The sequence below is a fragment of the Bombina bombina genome, chromosome 4, assembly GCF_027579735.1.
Source record: "Bombina bombina isolate aBomBom1 chromosome 4, aBomBom1.pri, whole genome shotgun sequence".
In the NCBI taxonomy this organism is placed as follows: Eukaryota; Metazoa; Chordata; class Amphibia; order Anura; family Bombinatoridae; genus Bombina; species Bombina bombina.
The window spans coordinates 676,533,035-676,550,026 of NC_069502.1; the positions used below are offsets into that span (position 1 = coordinate 676,533,035).

The window sequence follows — 16,992 nt, forward strand, 5'->3', positions numbered from 1 at the left end:
CGACTCCTTTGCTTAAAGTGCTGCTGTACATGACTTTTTGGGACGTTTATTACGGCTACACTGCGACTCCTTTGCTTAAAGTGCTGCTGTACATGACTTTTTGCAACTTTATTTATACCCTATCACTAAACACCGCCACTATACTAAAATGTTTAACCCCTATCCCGCCGCTTCCGGACCCCGCTGCAACCTAAATAAAGTTATTAACCCCTATCCCGCCACTCCCGGACCCCACCGCAACCTGAATAAAGTTATTAACCCATATCTCACCACTCCCGGACCCCGCCGCAACCTAAATAAAATTTATTAACCCCTATCCCACCTCTACCGGACCCCACCGCCACTTAATAAATGTATTAACCCCTAAACCTCTGGCCTCCCACATCACTACCATTAACTAAACCTATTAAACTAATTAAGCTATTAACCCCTAAACCTAACAACCCGCTAACTTTACATTAAAATTACAACATACCTATCTTATAATAAATTTAAACTTACCTGTAGAATTTAAATAAACTAATTCTAAACTATTAATTAAACTACCCTAACTATTATACTAAAATTACATTAAACTACCAATTAAATTAACTATATTACATGTTAAAAAACCCTAACCCTACTCAAATTATTTAAATATACTATTAAAAATTACTAAATTATCAAAAAAAATAAACGCTAAGTTACAAAAAATAAAAAAACACTAAATTACGAAGAAAAAAAACACATTATCAAAAATAAAAACGAATTACACCTAATCTAATAGCCCTATCAAAATAAAAAAGCCCCCCAAAATAAAAAACCTCTAGCCCCAAAGGAATCAGCTCTTTTACCTGTAAAAAAAATACAAACACCCCCCAACAGTAAAACCCACCACCCCCACAACCAACCCCCCAAATAAAAAGCCTATCTAAAAAACCTAAACTCGCCATTGCCCTGAAAAGGGCATTTGTATGGGCATTGCCCTTAAAAGGGCATTTAGCTCTTTTACTTGCCCAGACCCTACTCTAAAAATAAAACCCACCCAAAAAACCCTTAAATAAATCTAACACTAACCCCCGACGATCCATTTACAGTTTTTGAAGTTCCGCTTGAAGGATCCATCCAGCCGGAAAGGAGTCTTCATCTGGGCGGTCTCTTCCATCTTCATCCATCCAGCAAAGTCTATCTTCATCCATCCGGTGCGGAGCGGGTCCATCCTGAAGACATCCGGTGCGGAGCTCTTCTTCAATGCGGTCGCCACCGTAAACTGGAACTTGAATCCAAGATGGCGTCCCTTGCATTCCTATTGGCTGAAAGGTTCCAAACAGTCAATAGGATTAGAGCTGCTAAAATCCTATTCGCTGTGTGGCTGATTGGAACAGCAAATAGGATTGAGCTCTCATCCTATTGGCTGATTGGAACAGCCAATATGACTAAGCTTGTATCCTATTGGCTGATTGGAACAGCCAATAGGAATGCAAGGGACGCCATCTTGAATGACATCACTTGCATTCAAGTTCCAGTTTACGGCAGCGACCGTATTGAAGAGGAGCTCCACGCCGGATGTCTTCAGGATGGACCCGCTCCACACCGGATGGATGAATATAGAAGAGGCCGCATGGATGAAGACTTCGCCAGATGGATGAAGATGGAAGAGGCCGCCTGAATGAAGACTTCTTGCCGGCTGGATGGATCCTTCAAGCGGAACTTCAAAAACTGTAAGTGGATCGTCGGGGGTTAGTGTTAGGTTTATTTAAGGTTTTTTTTGGGTGGGTTTTATTTTTAAAGTAGGGTCTGGGCAGTTAAAAGAGCTAAATGCCCTTTTTAGGGCAATGCCCATACAAATGCCCTTTTCAGGGCAATGGGGAGCTTAGGTTTTTTAGATAGGCTTTTTATTTGGGGGGTTGGTTGTTGGGGGTCGTGGGTTTTACTGTTGGGGGGTGTTTGTATTTTTCTTTACAGGTAAAAGAGCTGATTTCTTTGGGTAATGCCCCGCAAAAGGCCTTTTTAAGGGCCATTGGTAGTTTAATGTAGTCTAGGGGGGGGTTTATTTTGGGGGGCTTTTTTATTTTGCTTTCAGACTCCCATTGATTCCTATGGCATCCGCGGCCTCCAGGGTGGTCGATTGAAAACCATGTACGCTGGGCCGGAATAGCCGCGAGCGTACCTGTTAGAAATTTGATAACTGGCAAAAAATGTCAGATAGTGCCGAATGTGTATTCGGAACATCTGCAATGACGTAAGCATCGATCTGTGTCGTATTCAGACCAGACTTTTGCAAGTCTGTAGGCTTTGATAACTAGGTCGGCTCAAGCTCTCCACAATAACGCTGTGGAATTCCAGTGTATTTGCGGTTTACCGCTTGATAAATATCCCTCATTGGCTGCAGACTCTAGTGATCTATTTATAACTGCCCCTAATTGGCCACAGAAGAGAAATTAACCTATGTTACAACATCACAGCACCCATTGCTATATAGACACTAAGGGCAGATTTATTAAAGTTTCAACTGATAATACAATGAAATCCACTTAAATCTCGCGTCATATTAGACACAAATTGAATCTGCCATAATTAAAAAAGCATCAACATTGTCAAATGTTGAAATGTGTGACGTAATATACGCTCCTGCGATCTCAATCCGACGCAGATCGCGTCATTCCAGATGTTTCAAATTCACATTCGATAATATTTAACCCTCTTCCCAAATTATCAAACATTCAACAGGTACGCTCATGTCTTTTCCGCCACAGCGTACCTATCGTTCAAACCGCCACCCTTGAGGCCGCGAATGCCATAGAAATCAATATATGTGAAAATATAATTTATCCGATTTTTTGTATAACAAATAAATAAAACAATAATATATTATTGTTTGTTCAGGTATAAATCTAGCTATTTCTTGGACATTAGCAGATGAAAAATAAAAGATTACCATTAGAGAAATGTGCTTGTTCATGGACAGTAATGATATGGTATAAATAAAGTTGGAAAAAACAGAATATCCGCAACATCGATGACTCTTATTTATCAACAGTACGATGCTCATCGCTCCGTACTTGACGAGCGTGTTTTTGACTTACTTTTTAATAAATATGGTATGGTCATATGTAGATTCGCAGCAGCGATGTCTGGTGAGCGTATTGACTCCAGCGAATGCACCGAGTTTGACGCTTTGATAAATCGGTCCCTAAAACTTTAGACTTATTTTGTCAATATTTAAACAACTAATGAAACTTAAAAATACATCTACATGTTATTGTCAGACTAATCTTTTCTTTGAATGCATCATTCTATCTAGCATTTGTTTAGTGTTTAATGTCCCTTTAAATCAGATTTGTATTACTAATAGCTTCTTCTTCTTCTTCTTAAAGAAAGTTTGCCACCAATACCATTTTGCGTCTCCCGTGTGTAGTTTTTTTTATCACAATTTGGTTTAATGATGCTGTTTCTTTTCAACAAGATGATGTAACAGGTAGGTACAAGATGACATGAAATTATCCCAAAGCTTGAAGCTAATATGGCCACAACTTGTACTGCTGGTCGGTATATTCCATTAACATTCATATAAACTGGAATAAACATAACCCATACAAACATGTAGATGAGCATACTGAATGTGATACATTTGGCCTCCTTGTATTTATCTGGTAATTTTCTCCCTCTGTAAGCTAGAATAAAACTAGCAAGTGCAAGGAAACCAATGTAGCCCAACATGATACCAAAGGCCACATACGATCCTTCATTACATTGTGCAATAATAATTTTAGGTATTATGTTGACTTCTATAACAAAGGGTTCTTTTAGAATGAGCCATAACATACAAAGACAGAACTGGAGACCAGTTAACACAGCAATAAGAACCACAGGCTGATATGTTAATGCTGGTGTAGGTTTACCACTCTTGTAGGACTCGAAATCTAAGATTATTCTTAAAGATTTGACTAAGATGCAGGAAACACAAAGGGTGAGGCTGATACTATAAACGATTTGTCTGCACTTGCAGATAATATTTGTTGGATAACCAATAAAGAGCACAATGCTGACCAAGCTGACTAACAGTGATATCCCCAGAAGGTAAGTATAGTTGCCTCCTACTGCCTTAACCTCTGATGTATCTGAATACTTTATAAAAAAGACCCCCGTTAGTACAACCAGAGCGAATCCAAAAGCAGCAAAGCTTGTGAGGGCAACAGCAAATGGGTTTTTCCATTGTAGATACTCAGTTGTCCTGTTTTCACATTTAGAGCTTCCATTATTTGACCACTGGGCTAAAGGACACATCAGACATTCATTCATGTCTATAACAAAGAAGAGTGCATGTTAGAAGTTTGAAAGACTGGTGAACTTTATTAAATGAAGAGTAACTTGAACAGCACCCAGAGTTAATCTTTAATGTCTTATACTAAAGTTTAACAAATGTATTCAGAATTTACATAATTATTTATCACACTATTATTTTTGTTCAGAAACATAGAGGTCCCCCTTTCCAATCCATCAGTATTGACATTTAAAAACAATTTTTGGCAGATCAGATGATTTCTGCTTCTTTCTATAAAATATTTAAATCTTTACAAACAGCTCAAATTAGTTAAAGGGATAGGAAAGTCAAAATTAATCTTGCATGATTCAGACAGAGCATGTAATTTTAAGACACTTAAATTCACTTCTATTTTCAAATGTGCTTCATTCTCTTGGTATCCCTTGTTAACAAAAGAATACTAGTGGGAGATGGCTGCTGATTGGTGCCTGCACACATTTGTCACTTGTGATTGGCTAACCGGATGTGTTCAGCTAGCTGCCAGTAGTCCACTGCTGTTCTGTCAGCAAAGGATAACAAGAGAATGAAGCAACTTTGATAATAGAAGTAAATTAGAAAGTTGCTTAAATTTGTTTGTTCTATGCAAATCATGAAAGCAATTTTTGGGGTTTGCTATCCCTTTAAAGATAAAACAGCTAGTGTAAATTAATGTGTAGAAGGATTTTATATTATTTATTTGCACGTTTCCTTAAAACTGATGGTGACTATCTTATGTGACAACTATATGGGCATGGAACTTTTTCTTTGGTTTATATAATTCTTATTCTAAGGCACATTTCAATTGTTGATGCAATAGTATTTTTTTAAACTCACCCAGTTTATGACTATAGTCAATAATAATTATTAAAAACCATAAGCATAAATATGAAAAGGCAAATTTTATCATGCCCTTCTATAGGTTAGATCACAAGTGGCGCAATAACTGTTGCGCGCAAGTGAAAAGGGGTTTATTGCGGATTTTTGCACATGTCGGAAGTAGCACAATGTTTTAAGTTAAAATGTAAGTAAAATCGTTTGCTTGAGTGAAATTTAATTTTATGTGTGTCAGGAGAATGCAACCTCAGAGCTCTGGTTAACTGTTATGCAAGACAAAAAAGTTGCACAAAACAGATCACAAATATATTTTAAAGTATAGTTACAATCATTATAAGGACTTAACGATATGAAGTTTCAGGTGTTAGAAAAAAAGGCCTTCAAAGGTCTTTAATAAAGCGATATATACATATACATGTCTAAATATGTATGTATTTATATATTTATATATATATATCTATATATATATATATATATATATATATATATAAGCAACAATAATAAATAATACCCATGCTGTTTGGTGGAGCCTATCTTTGAATGTGGTCGCGCTACAGTGAATTGGAGCAGACGATTATCCGGAGTTTCAGCGTGCCTATGGTGAGCTAATGAGCACGCTGCTGAGGCCAAGCAGATATTATTTGGAGGCTAACCGAGGATTGATGATTGCTCACAGCAAGAAAAATGTTTGGAGAGAGGTCCCGAAGGCGTTTAGAAGTTTCGACAAGGCTGTGGGTAAACTGAGGCCACTTTGAAAGGGTGCAGTTGACAGAGGGGTACTTCTCCAATTAGCTAGTATCCTCCTGTACCTTTTCCTTTTTCCAGCTTGTTAAATATGCCTTTGCTTTGCCTGCTAATTAACGCTACATTAACCTGACCTCTTGCTACATACGTGCTCCAATTTTTGCTTGAGTGACTTTGCTTACTTTCATCTGCTTTACCTGATAGCTTACAACCGCATACCGTTTGTATTTGCTTTCATTACGACGACCTGCTCCAATTTCTGTTACTGGGCGCTTGACTGAGTAGTGCTAAAATTATCCTGGGGACTTTTGTACTTACTACATTGGTTCCAGTCTGGAGGACTGTGTAACTTCTATAGTCTCTACAAGGAGAACACTACTTAATACATCTCTATGCCCAACTGACCAGTACTATATGTTAATTGCTTTATTTTGTGCTGTCTTACGCTATCTTGTAATGCTTAAAGTTTGTTATGCATACTACTGCCATTTCTTGTGTGACAAGTACTGCATTGTGGAATAAGAGTTGCTTATTTCATGGTTGCCTTAGTTTTCACTAAAACCTTTATTAGGTCTGATGCACACCAGAAAGCTTTTCTTCCATTTACAGCACTAAGTCTAGCTGCTTACTAATTGCTTCACATGTGAAATACACTTACTATAGTTACATCCTGCATGGGTAACATTTGGGCCGGCCCTTTGGTGAAACTTTTTGCTTTGATTAAAAGTTTAATCATTTGTTATTATATTTTGGTTATGGTTTATACCATTTATGCTACTGCCTAGGTGGATCTGGACTGGTCCGTACCCGCTGGCCGCACAATAAAACTTTTTTTGATTACAAAATTCTACAAGTGTTTTCGTCTGTTTTTTTTATAAAAGAGTGCTGTATTCCCAGTCTTTGTTGAATGTCACTATTATGTGCCATTTTTTTCTCTCTTTATTATTGTTGCTTATAATTAATGAATGGGTCTGCACCAACAGTATTTATTGTAATACGAGATAGAAGTGTATGAGTACTCTATTCACTTCAACACTTGGTTTTCCTGCTATTTTTTCCATCCACCCAATCTATATTTAATATATATATATATATATATTTGTTAATATGAGTGTACATACTGTATGTATGTATTTATATGTGTATACAGTGCCCTCCACTAATATTGGCACCCTTGGTAAATATGAGCAAAGAAGGCTATGAAAATTTACTTTATTGTTTAACCTTTTGATCTTTTGTTAAAAAAATATACAAAAATACACAGCCCTCCTGGATATCAAACAATTACAAACACAACACAGGTTTATCAAAAAAAAATATATTTCTTAAATATACGTGTGGCACAATTATTGGCACCCCTATGAATTTATATGGGAAAATATATTTGAAGTATATTCCTATTGATATTTTTTTTTTTTTTTAGTACACCTGGGTGACTAGGGACAGAAAATTGTTCAACCATGACTTCCTGTTTCACAGGGTTATAGATATGAGGTAATACATAGGCCAAATTCCCTTAGTAATTCGTCACAATGGGTAAGATTGAGGAATATAGCTCTGATATGCGGCAAAAGGTTGATGACCATCACAAAATGGGAACTGGCTATAAGAAAATAGTAAAGGCTTTGAAAATGCCAATTTCCACCATCAGGGCAATAATCAAGAAGATCCAGTTAACTGGAAATGTTATGAATCAACCTGGAAGAGGACTTGTGTCTATATTGTTTCAATGTACTGTGAAGAGGATGGTTTGAGTGGCCAAAAAAATCACCAAGGATCACTCCTGGAGAATTGCAGTAGTTAACTGCATCTTGGAGTCAGAAAGACTCCAAAACTACAATCCGACGTCACCTTGGAAAGGTTTCAAGAAAAAAGGCATCTACTCTCATCCAATAAAAATCTCAATCATCTTCAGTTTGCCAGACACTACAGGAACTTCAAATGGGATCGGGTTCTATGGTCAGATAAACCCAAAATAGAGCTTTTTGGCAATAAACACCAAAGGTGGGTTTGGCGCACACAGAAAGGTAGCCATATGGAAAAGTACCTCATGCCCACAGTCAAATATGGTGGTGGCTCTTTAATGTTTTGGAGCTGTTTTTCTATCAGAGGACCTGGACATTTTGTTAGGATACATGGCATCATGGACGCTATCAAATACTAACAGATATTGAATGAACTAAAATGAAATACCAAAACACCTCACTGCCTCTGCCAGAAAGCTTACAATGAGCCATGGTTGGATCTTCCAGCAGGACAATGATCTAAAACATACATCAATATCAACACAAAAATGGTTTACTTACCACAAAATTAAGCTCCTGCCATAGCTATCCCAATACCCTGAATTGAACCCCATAGAAAACCTGTGGGGTGAATTGAAAAAGAGAGTCCATCAGCGTTGACCATGAAATTTGAAGGATTTGGAGAGGTTCTGTATTAAGGAATGGTCTCAGATTCCTTGCCATGTATTCTCCAACCTCATCAGGCATTGTAGGAGAAGACATGACATGACTAAGGACTAGAGGTCCGAAACGTTGTCTTTTTCTCTTTGAATATCCCAATAAAGATGGAAGTTTTTGCATAATTGGTGAGTGCTGCTGTTTCCTTTGGACTGTGCTACATTGTTACAGGGGCTTTGTGTGGAACCCCTACAGCTTGCACCACCTATCAACCATTGTGCTGTACCATTTGGACTGCAATTATAGGAGAAGACTCAGAGCTGTTATCTTGGCAAAGGGAGGTAGCACAAAGTATTGACGAAAAGGGGGCCAATAATTGTGCCATATTTATATTTAACAAACTTTTTTTTTGCATAAAACTGTGTTGTGTTTTCAATGGTTTGATATCCATGACAACAGAGTATTTATGTGTATTTTTTAAAAAAAGATCAAAAGGTTAAACAATAGACAATTTTTCACAGTCTTCTTTTTATATATTTACCAAGGGTGCCAATATTAGTGGAGGGCGCTATATATGTATTTATAGACATATATACACATACATATATATATATATATATATACTTTTTTTTTATATATATATATATATATATATATATATATATATATATATAAATAAAACTCTGCAGGCAGTCAGAACAAGGAAATCAAATTCATGGCCAGTGAAGTAGAAACTTGAAGTTTATTGGAAAACTTAAAAACATAGGCTCCCGTAAAGTTTAAAAATTATAGCGAACATAAGTGAACACTCAGTGCATAGCTGTACACGTTTCGGGCTCCACCCAGCCCTTGCTCACCAGCTGTACACATATATATATATATATATATATATATACAGTATATATATATATATATATATATATATATATATATACATATATATATATATAGTTATATAGATATGTGCATTGCAGCCCTTTGCAGTCAAGAAGATGAAAACATGTAAAAGCATATTTATGCAATATTCATATTTAATAAAATGTTTAAATGTGTATTTACTGTAAATATTTCACATTCCAATGTTCTTCAAATAGGGTAATATGTTCTATGTATTTTTAAATAAATAAATTCATATATATATATCTTTATATAGCTATACCTCTATTGAATTATATATATATATAGATATATATTTTACCAAAAAAACAACAGCACATCATATATATATATATATATATATATATATATATATATATATATATATATATAGTAATACATATTTATGAATAAAAAAAACATATTCTTCTATGTGAAAAACATTGGAATATGAAATATTCATATTTTCATGTCGGGTTTGCGCACCTGGAAAAATACAATTGGATATGCTCGCGAGTAAGAGTGTTAGTTTTGATTTTCACTTTTCGGCTCTATTTAAGGCAATGGCACAATACGTTAACGCAGTCCAGTCACGATATTTGAAATTTGGCTTTTTGTGCGCTTAGGTTTAGCGTGTGAGCAAAACCTTTTTACTTTCAACTTGCACGTGCGCATCCCGACGCATGCAAAAAAACATACTCTAGCTGGTTAATGTGCGAGCAGGAATGCCAACTACCGCTTTACTTGTAATCTAGCCCTATGGGGGGATACGATAAGGCAGTTTTGATATATTTTTTGTATGCATTGGGTTAATGTGCGTGCAGGAGGGAAAACTACTGCTCCACTCGTTGTGTGTGTGTGTGTATTTGCTGTCTTTTGAGCATAGGGACAACATGTTAAACAAATCTGATAGGTCAATGACATTTCAATGGCAATTACCTCACAAGAAGAAGAACTTGCCACCTCAAGAGTCCATCATATTAAAAAATATAACATTAATCTATTCTGGTTATAAACAATGAGATTATGGCTCCAAGTTATCAAGGTCTGTCGGACCTGATCCGACAGTGCGGATCAGTCCGACAGACCTCGCTGAATACGGCGAGCAATACGCTCGCCGTATTCAGCATTGCACCAGCAGCTCACAAGAGCTGCTGGTGCAACGCCGCCCCCTGCACACTTGTGGCCAATAGGCCGCCAGCAGGGGGGTGTCAGTCAACCCGATCGTACTCGATCGAGTTGATTTCCGGCGATGTATGTCCGCTTGCTCAGAGCAGGTGGACAGGCTCGCCAGAAACATGCCCCAATGGCTCCCATAAAATATTAGGAGCTGAGCGCCCCAACTAAGAAAGAGGACCACCAAATGAAATATAGACATCAGGGTCAAGCTAAAGTCCTGCATCTGGGTAGGGTTCCATTAAGTGGAGAATGCTTGCAGTAGGGGGGCGTGGTAAGGAGGGGGCATGGTAAGGGTTTTCTTAGTTGGGGTCTAATTTGAGAGCCCTGAGATCATGGGGCTTATGCCTACTTGGAATGAAGGGCGATTTATCTTACAATGAAAGATTGTGGTACATTTTTTTTTACCATAATGCATAAGTGTCTACTGTATTATAATATTTTATTTAGTTGTTTAGCATCAAAGGATTCTCTGATATACATAGGGCTACATTAGTTACATGGTTTTCTTTTTCTTTTTTTGGTTTCAGTTCTGGAATTTTGCTGCAATATTGCTGGTAAAGACTTTTATTAGCCTTGTCATTGCTAAATACAGTAAAAATGAAAGCGCTGTGCCATTGGGAAATTATGGTTTGTTTGTTTTTTATTTGTTTATTATTGAATGTTTAACTAAGAATTTCTTTTAACCAAGCCAATAAGAAATATTTTAAATCTACATTTGATACAATTATACATTTTCTTTCCTATATTCACCAAAAGTGGAATTAATCTACAAATCTCCCCAGTTTCTATAACACATCAATCAGAGAGAGTGTAGAATTAATCACAAGCATAAAGACTATAAGGCCCATTTATCAATCTCCGTATGGAGCTTGTGGGCCCGCGTTTCTGGCGAGTCTTCAGTCTCACAAGAAACACCAGTTATGAAGCAGCGGTCTAAAGATCGCTGCTCCATAACCCTGTCCGCCTGCTCTGAGCAAACGGACAGAGATCGCCACAATTCAACCCGATCGAGTACGATCGGGTTGAGTGAAACCTCCGCAAGTCTGCAGGGGGCGTTGCAATACTGAATATGGAGAGAGTATAGCTCTCCGCATTCAGCGAGGTCTTGCGGACCTGATCCGCACTGTCGAATCATGTCCGCAAGACCTTTGATAAATAGGCCTCTATAGCAGAATAAATTAAGAAATAAACTTACCAGATGCTGAAGTATAATGTCCTTCTGGACAAGGAATACAATCATAGCAACAGCTAATGATGGAATATTTTTTGTAAAATCCAGGTTTGCATGGTTTTGAACAATTTGACATGGGTATCTGCAGAAACAAAAGTATAACACTTATTTTAGTTTAATTTTAATCAATAGATGCTAACACCCAGATTGCAAGTTATGCGCTAAACCGAGTCCGTGAATAATGCAAAAAAATTAGCGGTATCGCACTCTCCATAGCGCTGCCATTACAAGTTACTGAAAAACCTTCTTTTGTTGTGTGGTATGGTGCGTTAAGCTCCATACCACACAAATCCCAAGGCCTGACTTGACGTGCTCATGCACGTTTTCCCCATAGACATCAATGGGGAGAAAGTGTTAGAAAAAAACTAACACCTGCGATTGTGGAATGGAGATCGCCGTAACGCAATCCCCATTGATGTCTATGGGGAAAAGAAAGTTACGTTAAAACCTAACCCCCTAACATAAACCCCTAAGGGTCAATTTATTATTGTGCGGATAGACATGATACAATGTAGTGTATCATGTCCGCCGCACATTGATAAATGCCCGACAGCAGATTTGCGGCCATTCGGCCGCTAACAGGAAGTGTCAATCAACCCGATCGTATTTGATTGGGCTGATTGCTGTCCGTCATCCTAGGACCGCTGCTTCTTAAGTTCAGCTTCAGGAGGAACTGAAGCGGAGTGGGTCAGAAGCAGCATCCGCTGTTTCATAAATCGCCCCCTAATCTAAATAGCCCTAATCCGCCGCTCCCCCGACTTCACCGACACTAAATAAAGTGATTAACCCCTAAACCGCTGCCCCCCGCATTACTAACACCTAAATAAACCTATTAACCCCTAAACTGCTGCCCCCAACATCGCCAACACTAAATAAAATGATTAACCCCTAAACCGCCAGCCCCCATAATGCCAACACTAATATAAAGTATTAACCCCTAAACTGCCAACACCCCACATTGCACAGACTATAATAAACCTATTAACCCCTAAACCGCTGTTCCCCACATCACAAAGACTAAACTAAACCTATTAACCCATAAACCGCTGCCTTCCCACATCACAAATCATTAAATTAAACTATTAACCCCTAAACCTAACTATCCCCTATACTTTTAATTAAAATTACAATATAACTATCTTAAAATAAATAAAAACTTAACTGTGAAATAAAAGAAAACTAAGATTAAACTATAAATAAGCCTACCATAACTATTTTAAGAAAATAAAATAAACGAAAAATAAAAAACCTGAATTCCAAGATTAAAAAAAACACTATGAAAAAAAAAAATCTAACATTACTAAAAAAATTTAAAAATAACATAACGAAAATTTAAAAAATCTAAAATTACAAAAAATAATAAACGAAATTAGCCAAAATAATACATATTAAGCCTAATCTAATAGCCCTATAAAAACAAAAAAGCCACCCCAAAATAAAAACTACAAATAGTCCTTTTGTAGGGCATTGCCCTAAGTTAAACAGCTTATTTACCTAAAATAATTACAAAGTCCCCCCTAAAAGTAACCCCCACCCAACCAACCCCCAAAATAAAAATCCTAAGTCTAAGTCTAAAAAAAACCTAAGCTACCCATTGCCCCAAAGGGGCATTTGTATGGACATTGCCCATAAAAGGGCATTCAGCTCTTTTTCGCCCATAAAAATATAAAAAGCCCTAATTTAAAAAAAAAAACACCCCAAAAAATTAAAAAAAAAAGTCCTTACACTAAGCTTAGAAAATCTACTCACAGTTCCTGAAGTCCAGAGATCTATCTTCATCCAGGCAGCGAGAAGTCTTCATCCAAGCGGCGACATTTTCCTCCATCACGGTGGCATCTTCTATCTGCATCCTGATGGCGCTGAGCTGTGGTGGTGCGGAGCTGAACAGGACCGGCGGCAATAACGACATCCAGCACGGAGCCTCCTCTTTATGTGATCACCGATGCACACTGAAGGTTTAATGCAAGGTACCCCTTTTATATTGGGGTACCATTGTATTCCTATTGGCTGAAAAATTAAAATCAGCCAATAGAATGAGAGCTGCTTAAATTCTATTTGCTGATTTGAACAGCGATTACGAGTTTTGCGGTAAGGATTTCAGTAGCTCTCATCCTATTGGCTGATTTGAATTTCCAAAATCAAATCAGCCAATAGGAATGCAAGGTACGCCATTTTGAATCATGTCCCTTGCATTGAAGATTCAGTATATGGCGGCGACTGTATGGAGAGGATGCTCCGCGCCGGAAGTCTTCAGGATAGATCCGCTCCGTGCCGCCGGGATGAAGATTAAAGTCACCGCTGGGATAAAGATAGAAGATGCCGTCTGGATGAAGATGGAGCCGCCGGGATGAAGATCCTTCAAGCAACTTCAGCAACTGTGAGTACCTAAAGAGGGGTTAAGGGGTTTTTTTAAGGTTTTTTAGGGTGGGTTTTTTTTTTTAGATTAGGGGTTGGGCAGTTCTTAAAAGAGCTAAATGCCCTTTTAAGGGCAATGCCCATACAAATATCCTTTTCAGGGCGATGGGTAGATTAGGTTTTAGCTATTTTTTTTACATTTTGTGGGTTTGGGGGGGTGGGGGTTTGTAACGTTAGTGGGGCTTTGTATTTTTTTTTTTTTTTTTAAAGAGCTGATATCTTTAGGGCAATGCCCTACAAAATGCCCTTTTAAGGGCTATTGGTAGTTTATTCTAGATTCGGTTTCTTTTATTTTGGGGTGGGTTCTTTTAAAATGGGTATTAGAATAGGAATAATTTTATTATTTTTGATAATTCGTTTGTTATTTTGTGTAGTGTTTTTTTTTCAATCTGGGGTGGGTTTTTATTTTTAGATTACGGGTTGGGCATTTCTTAAAAGAGCTGATTGCCCTTTTAAGGGCAATGCCCATACAAATTCCCTTTTCAGGGCAATGGGTAGATTGTTTTACTTTATTTTTATTTTGTGGGTTTGGTGGGAGTTTGTATACTGTTAGGGGGTGTTTGTTTTTATTTTTAGGAAAAGATCTGTTATCTTTAGGGCAATGCCCTATAAAAGGCCCTTTTAAGGGCCCTTTTGTAGTGTACTATAGTTTTGGGGGGGTTTGGGGGTGATTTTTTTTTTTAAAAGGGTATTAGAGTAGGAATAATTTTTATTGTTTAGGATAATTTCGTTTGTTATTTTTTGTAATGGTAGGTTTTTTATTTTTGGAAATTTAAGTGTTTTTTTATTTTTTGTAATGGTAGTTTTTTTTTTGTAATGGTAGGTTTTAGTGTAAGGCAGCTTAGGTTTTATTTCACAGGTAAGTTTGTATTTATTTTAACTAGGTAGTTAGTAAATAGTTAATAACTATTTAATAACTAGTCTACCTTGTTAAAATAAATACAAACTTACCTGTGAAATAAAAATAAAACCTAAGCTAGCTACAATATAACTATTATTTATATTGTAGATAGCTTATGTTTTATTTCACAGGTAAGTATATATTTAGTTTTAAAAAGGTACTGTATTATTTAGTTAATAATTGTAACTTTTATTTAGCTCTATTTTAATTATGCTAAAGTTAGGTGGTGTTAGGGTAAGGTTTAGGGTTAGGTTTAGGGGTTAATAGTTTAATTTAGGTTGTTGCGATGTGGGGGGCTAGCGGTTTAGGGGTTAATAGGTTTATTTATGGTAGTGATATGGGAGGCCAGAGATTTAGGGGTTAATAGCTTTATTTAGTGCCGGCAATGTCGGGGAGCGGCGGAATAGGGGTTAATATATTTATTATAGTGTGGGCGATGTTCGGGTGCAGGGGAATAGGGGTTAATAATTTTAGTATAGTGGCGGCGATATCGGGAGCGGCAGATTAGGGGTTAATAGATTTACTTTGGTGGCGGCTATATCGGAAACGGTAGATTAGGTGTTAATAACATTATGTAGTTGTCGGCGATGTTGGGGGCAGCAGATTAGGGGTTTATAACATTATGTAGGTGTCGGCGATGTCGGGGGCAGCAGATTAGGGATATTTAGATGTGGAGTTTATGTTAGGGTGTTAGGTTTAAACTTAACTTTTTTTTCCCCATAGACATCAATGGGGCTGCGTTACGGAGCTTTTCATTCCGCGATCGCAGGTGTAAGGTTTTGTTCTGTCCCGCTCTCCCTATTGATGTCTATGGGGAAAGCGTGCACAAGCACGTCAAATCAGCGCTTGTATTTTGCGCGGTATGGAGCTCAACGCAACCATATCCCACGCACAAGCCTGCTGTTTCAAAACTTGTAATGGCAGCGCTATGGAGGTTGAAATAACTTTTGTTACATTCGCGCATAACTTGTAATCTACTTGTATATTATTCATTTACTCCTTCCCTTCCCCCTTACCACCTAAAACAATTATTGGCCCATTTATTCTTGCTTTTGAAAAGTAATGCAACCCTGTATAAGTATAATATAACTAATTTTTTATGTACTCAAAAAGCTTTCTAATTTATCTAGTCTATCCCAGGACATTTAAACCCCTTCAATATACTGGATGGGTTGATATATATTTCTCTACTGTGTGTACAAGATGTTTCTAAATCTTCCTCTGAATGGACCAGTTTTGTTGTCAGCTAGATAGGTTATACGTGCCACATAGTATATAAATATCTACCAATATGAGTAATGACTTCAAGGGCTAAAATGCCTAGAAAGGACAACCTGTGAGCAAAGTAATTGATGCTTGGCATGTGGAGGAATGACTGGTAGAGGGTCAACGTAGTCAAGGTAGTTAGGTGAGCAGGGTTGTGTGGGAGTTTGGCTGGGATTAGGCTGAGTCAATCTGGGCATTGCTGGAGTTGGGGCAGTCCCTGGCTTCTTGATTTTTCAAGAAAAAGTAAAGTTGTGGAAGGAACAACAGGGAAGAACTTCTAAACTGTGACAGTGCACACACATTTTCAAGCCAGTTAAAAGCTCTGTATATATTGTAAGGTTTAAGATAACATTAATTAAAAGTATAAAATATTAATTTCAGCAAAGTAAATTATACAACATATTAATTTGCATACCTCATTGTCTTTAGTGTTCCAGAAGATAAGGGATTTATCTACCTTTATTTCTGATTTTAGAATATTATATTTTCCAACTCTTTTAAAACTTGTGTAACCGTCAACTGTATGCCAGTTGACAATATCATAGCCATTCAAAAAATCTCCATGATCTTCAAAGGATATATTTTTATTATTGTAGGTCAACTGAACATGTCTTATTTCATCAAGAAGCTGCAAAAAAAATGCATTACAGTGTGATTATTGCAAGCATGGAGTTTGGAGTGTTTGGATAAAATATGTCTAATGCAATTTAAATAAAAATAGAATTGTCTTATTTAGCTACATTTTAGTCTTTAGTCAAATCTTTATGTATAAAATAAATAAAAAAACAGCCTCTTAAATCATGTGTGAGTTGATAATTTATGTAAATTTATGTCTGAACAAAAAAATTTTCTGAAGTACAAA

At 37.1% G+C, this 16,992-nt stretch overlaps 1 protein-coding gene across 1 annotated transcript in view; it reads right to left on the reverse strand.

Moving 5' to 3' along the window:
- Positions 1–3,327: 3,327 nt before the first annotated feature.
- The window catches only part of LOC128657756 (G-protein coupled receptor family C group 6 member A-like), a 94,697-nt gene continuing 81,032 nt past the window's right edge, over positions 3,328–16,992 (reverse strand). The window contains exons 4-6 of the mRNA XM_053712166.1: positions 16,546–16,758; positions 11,513–11,630; positions 3,328–4,283 (exon numbers count right to left, since the gene is read on the reverse strand). Of these exons, the coding sequence (XP_053568141.1) occupies positions 3,328–4,283; positions 11,513–11,630; positions 16,546–16,758 (1,287 nt within the window). The remainder of the gene's footprint in view (positions 4,284–11,512; positions 11,631–16,545; positions 16,759–16,992) is intronic.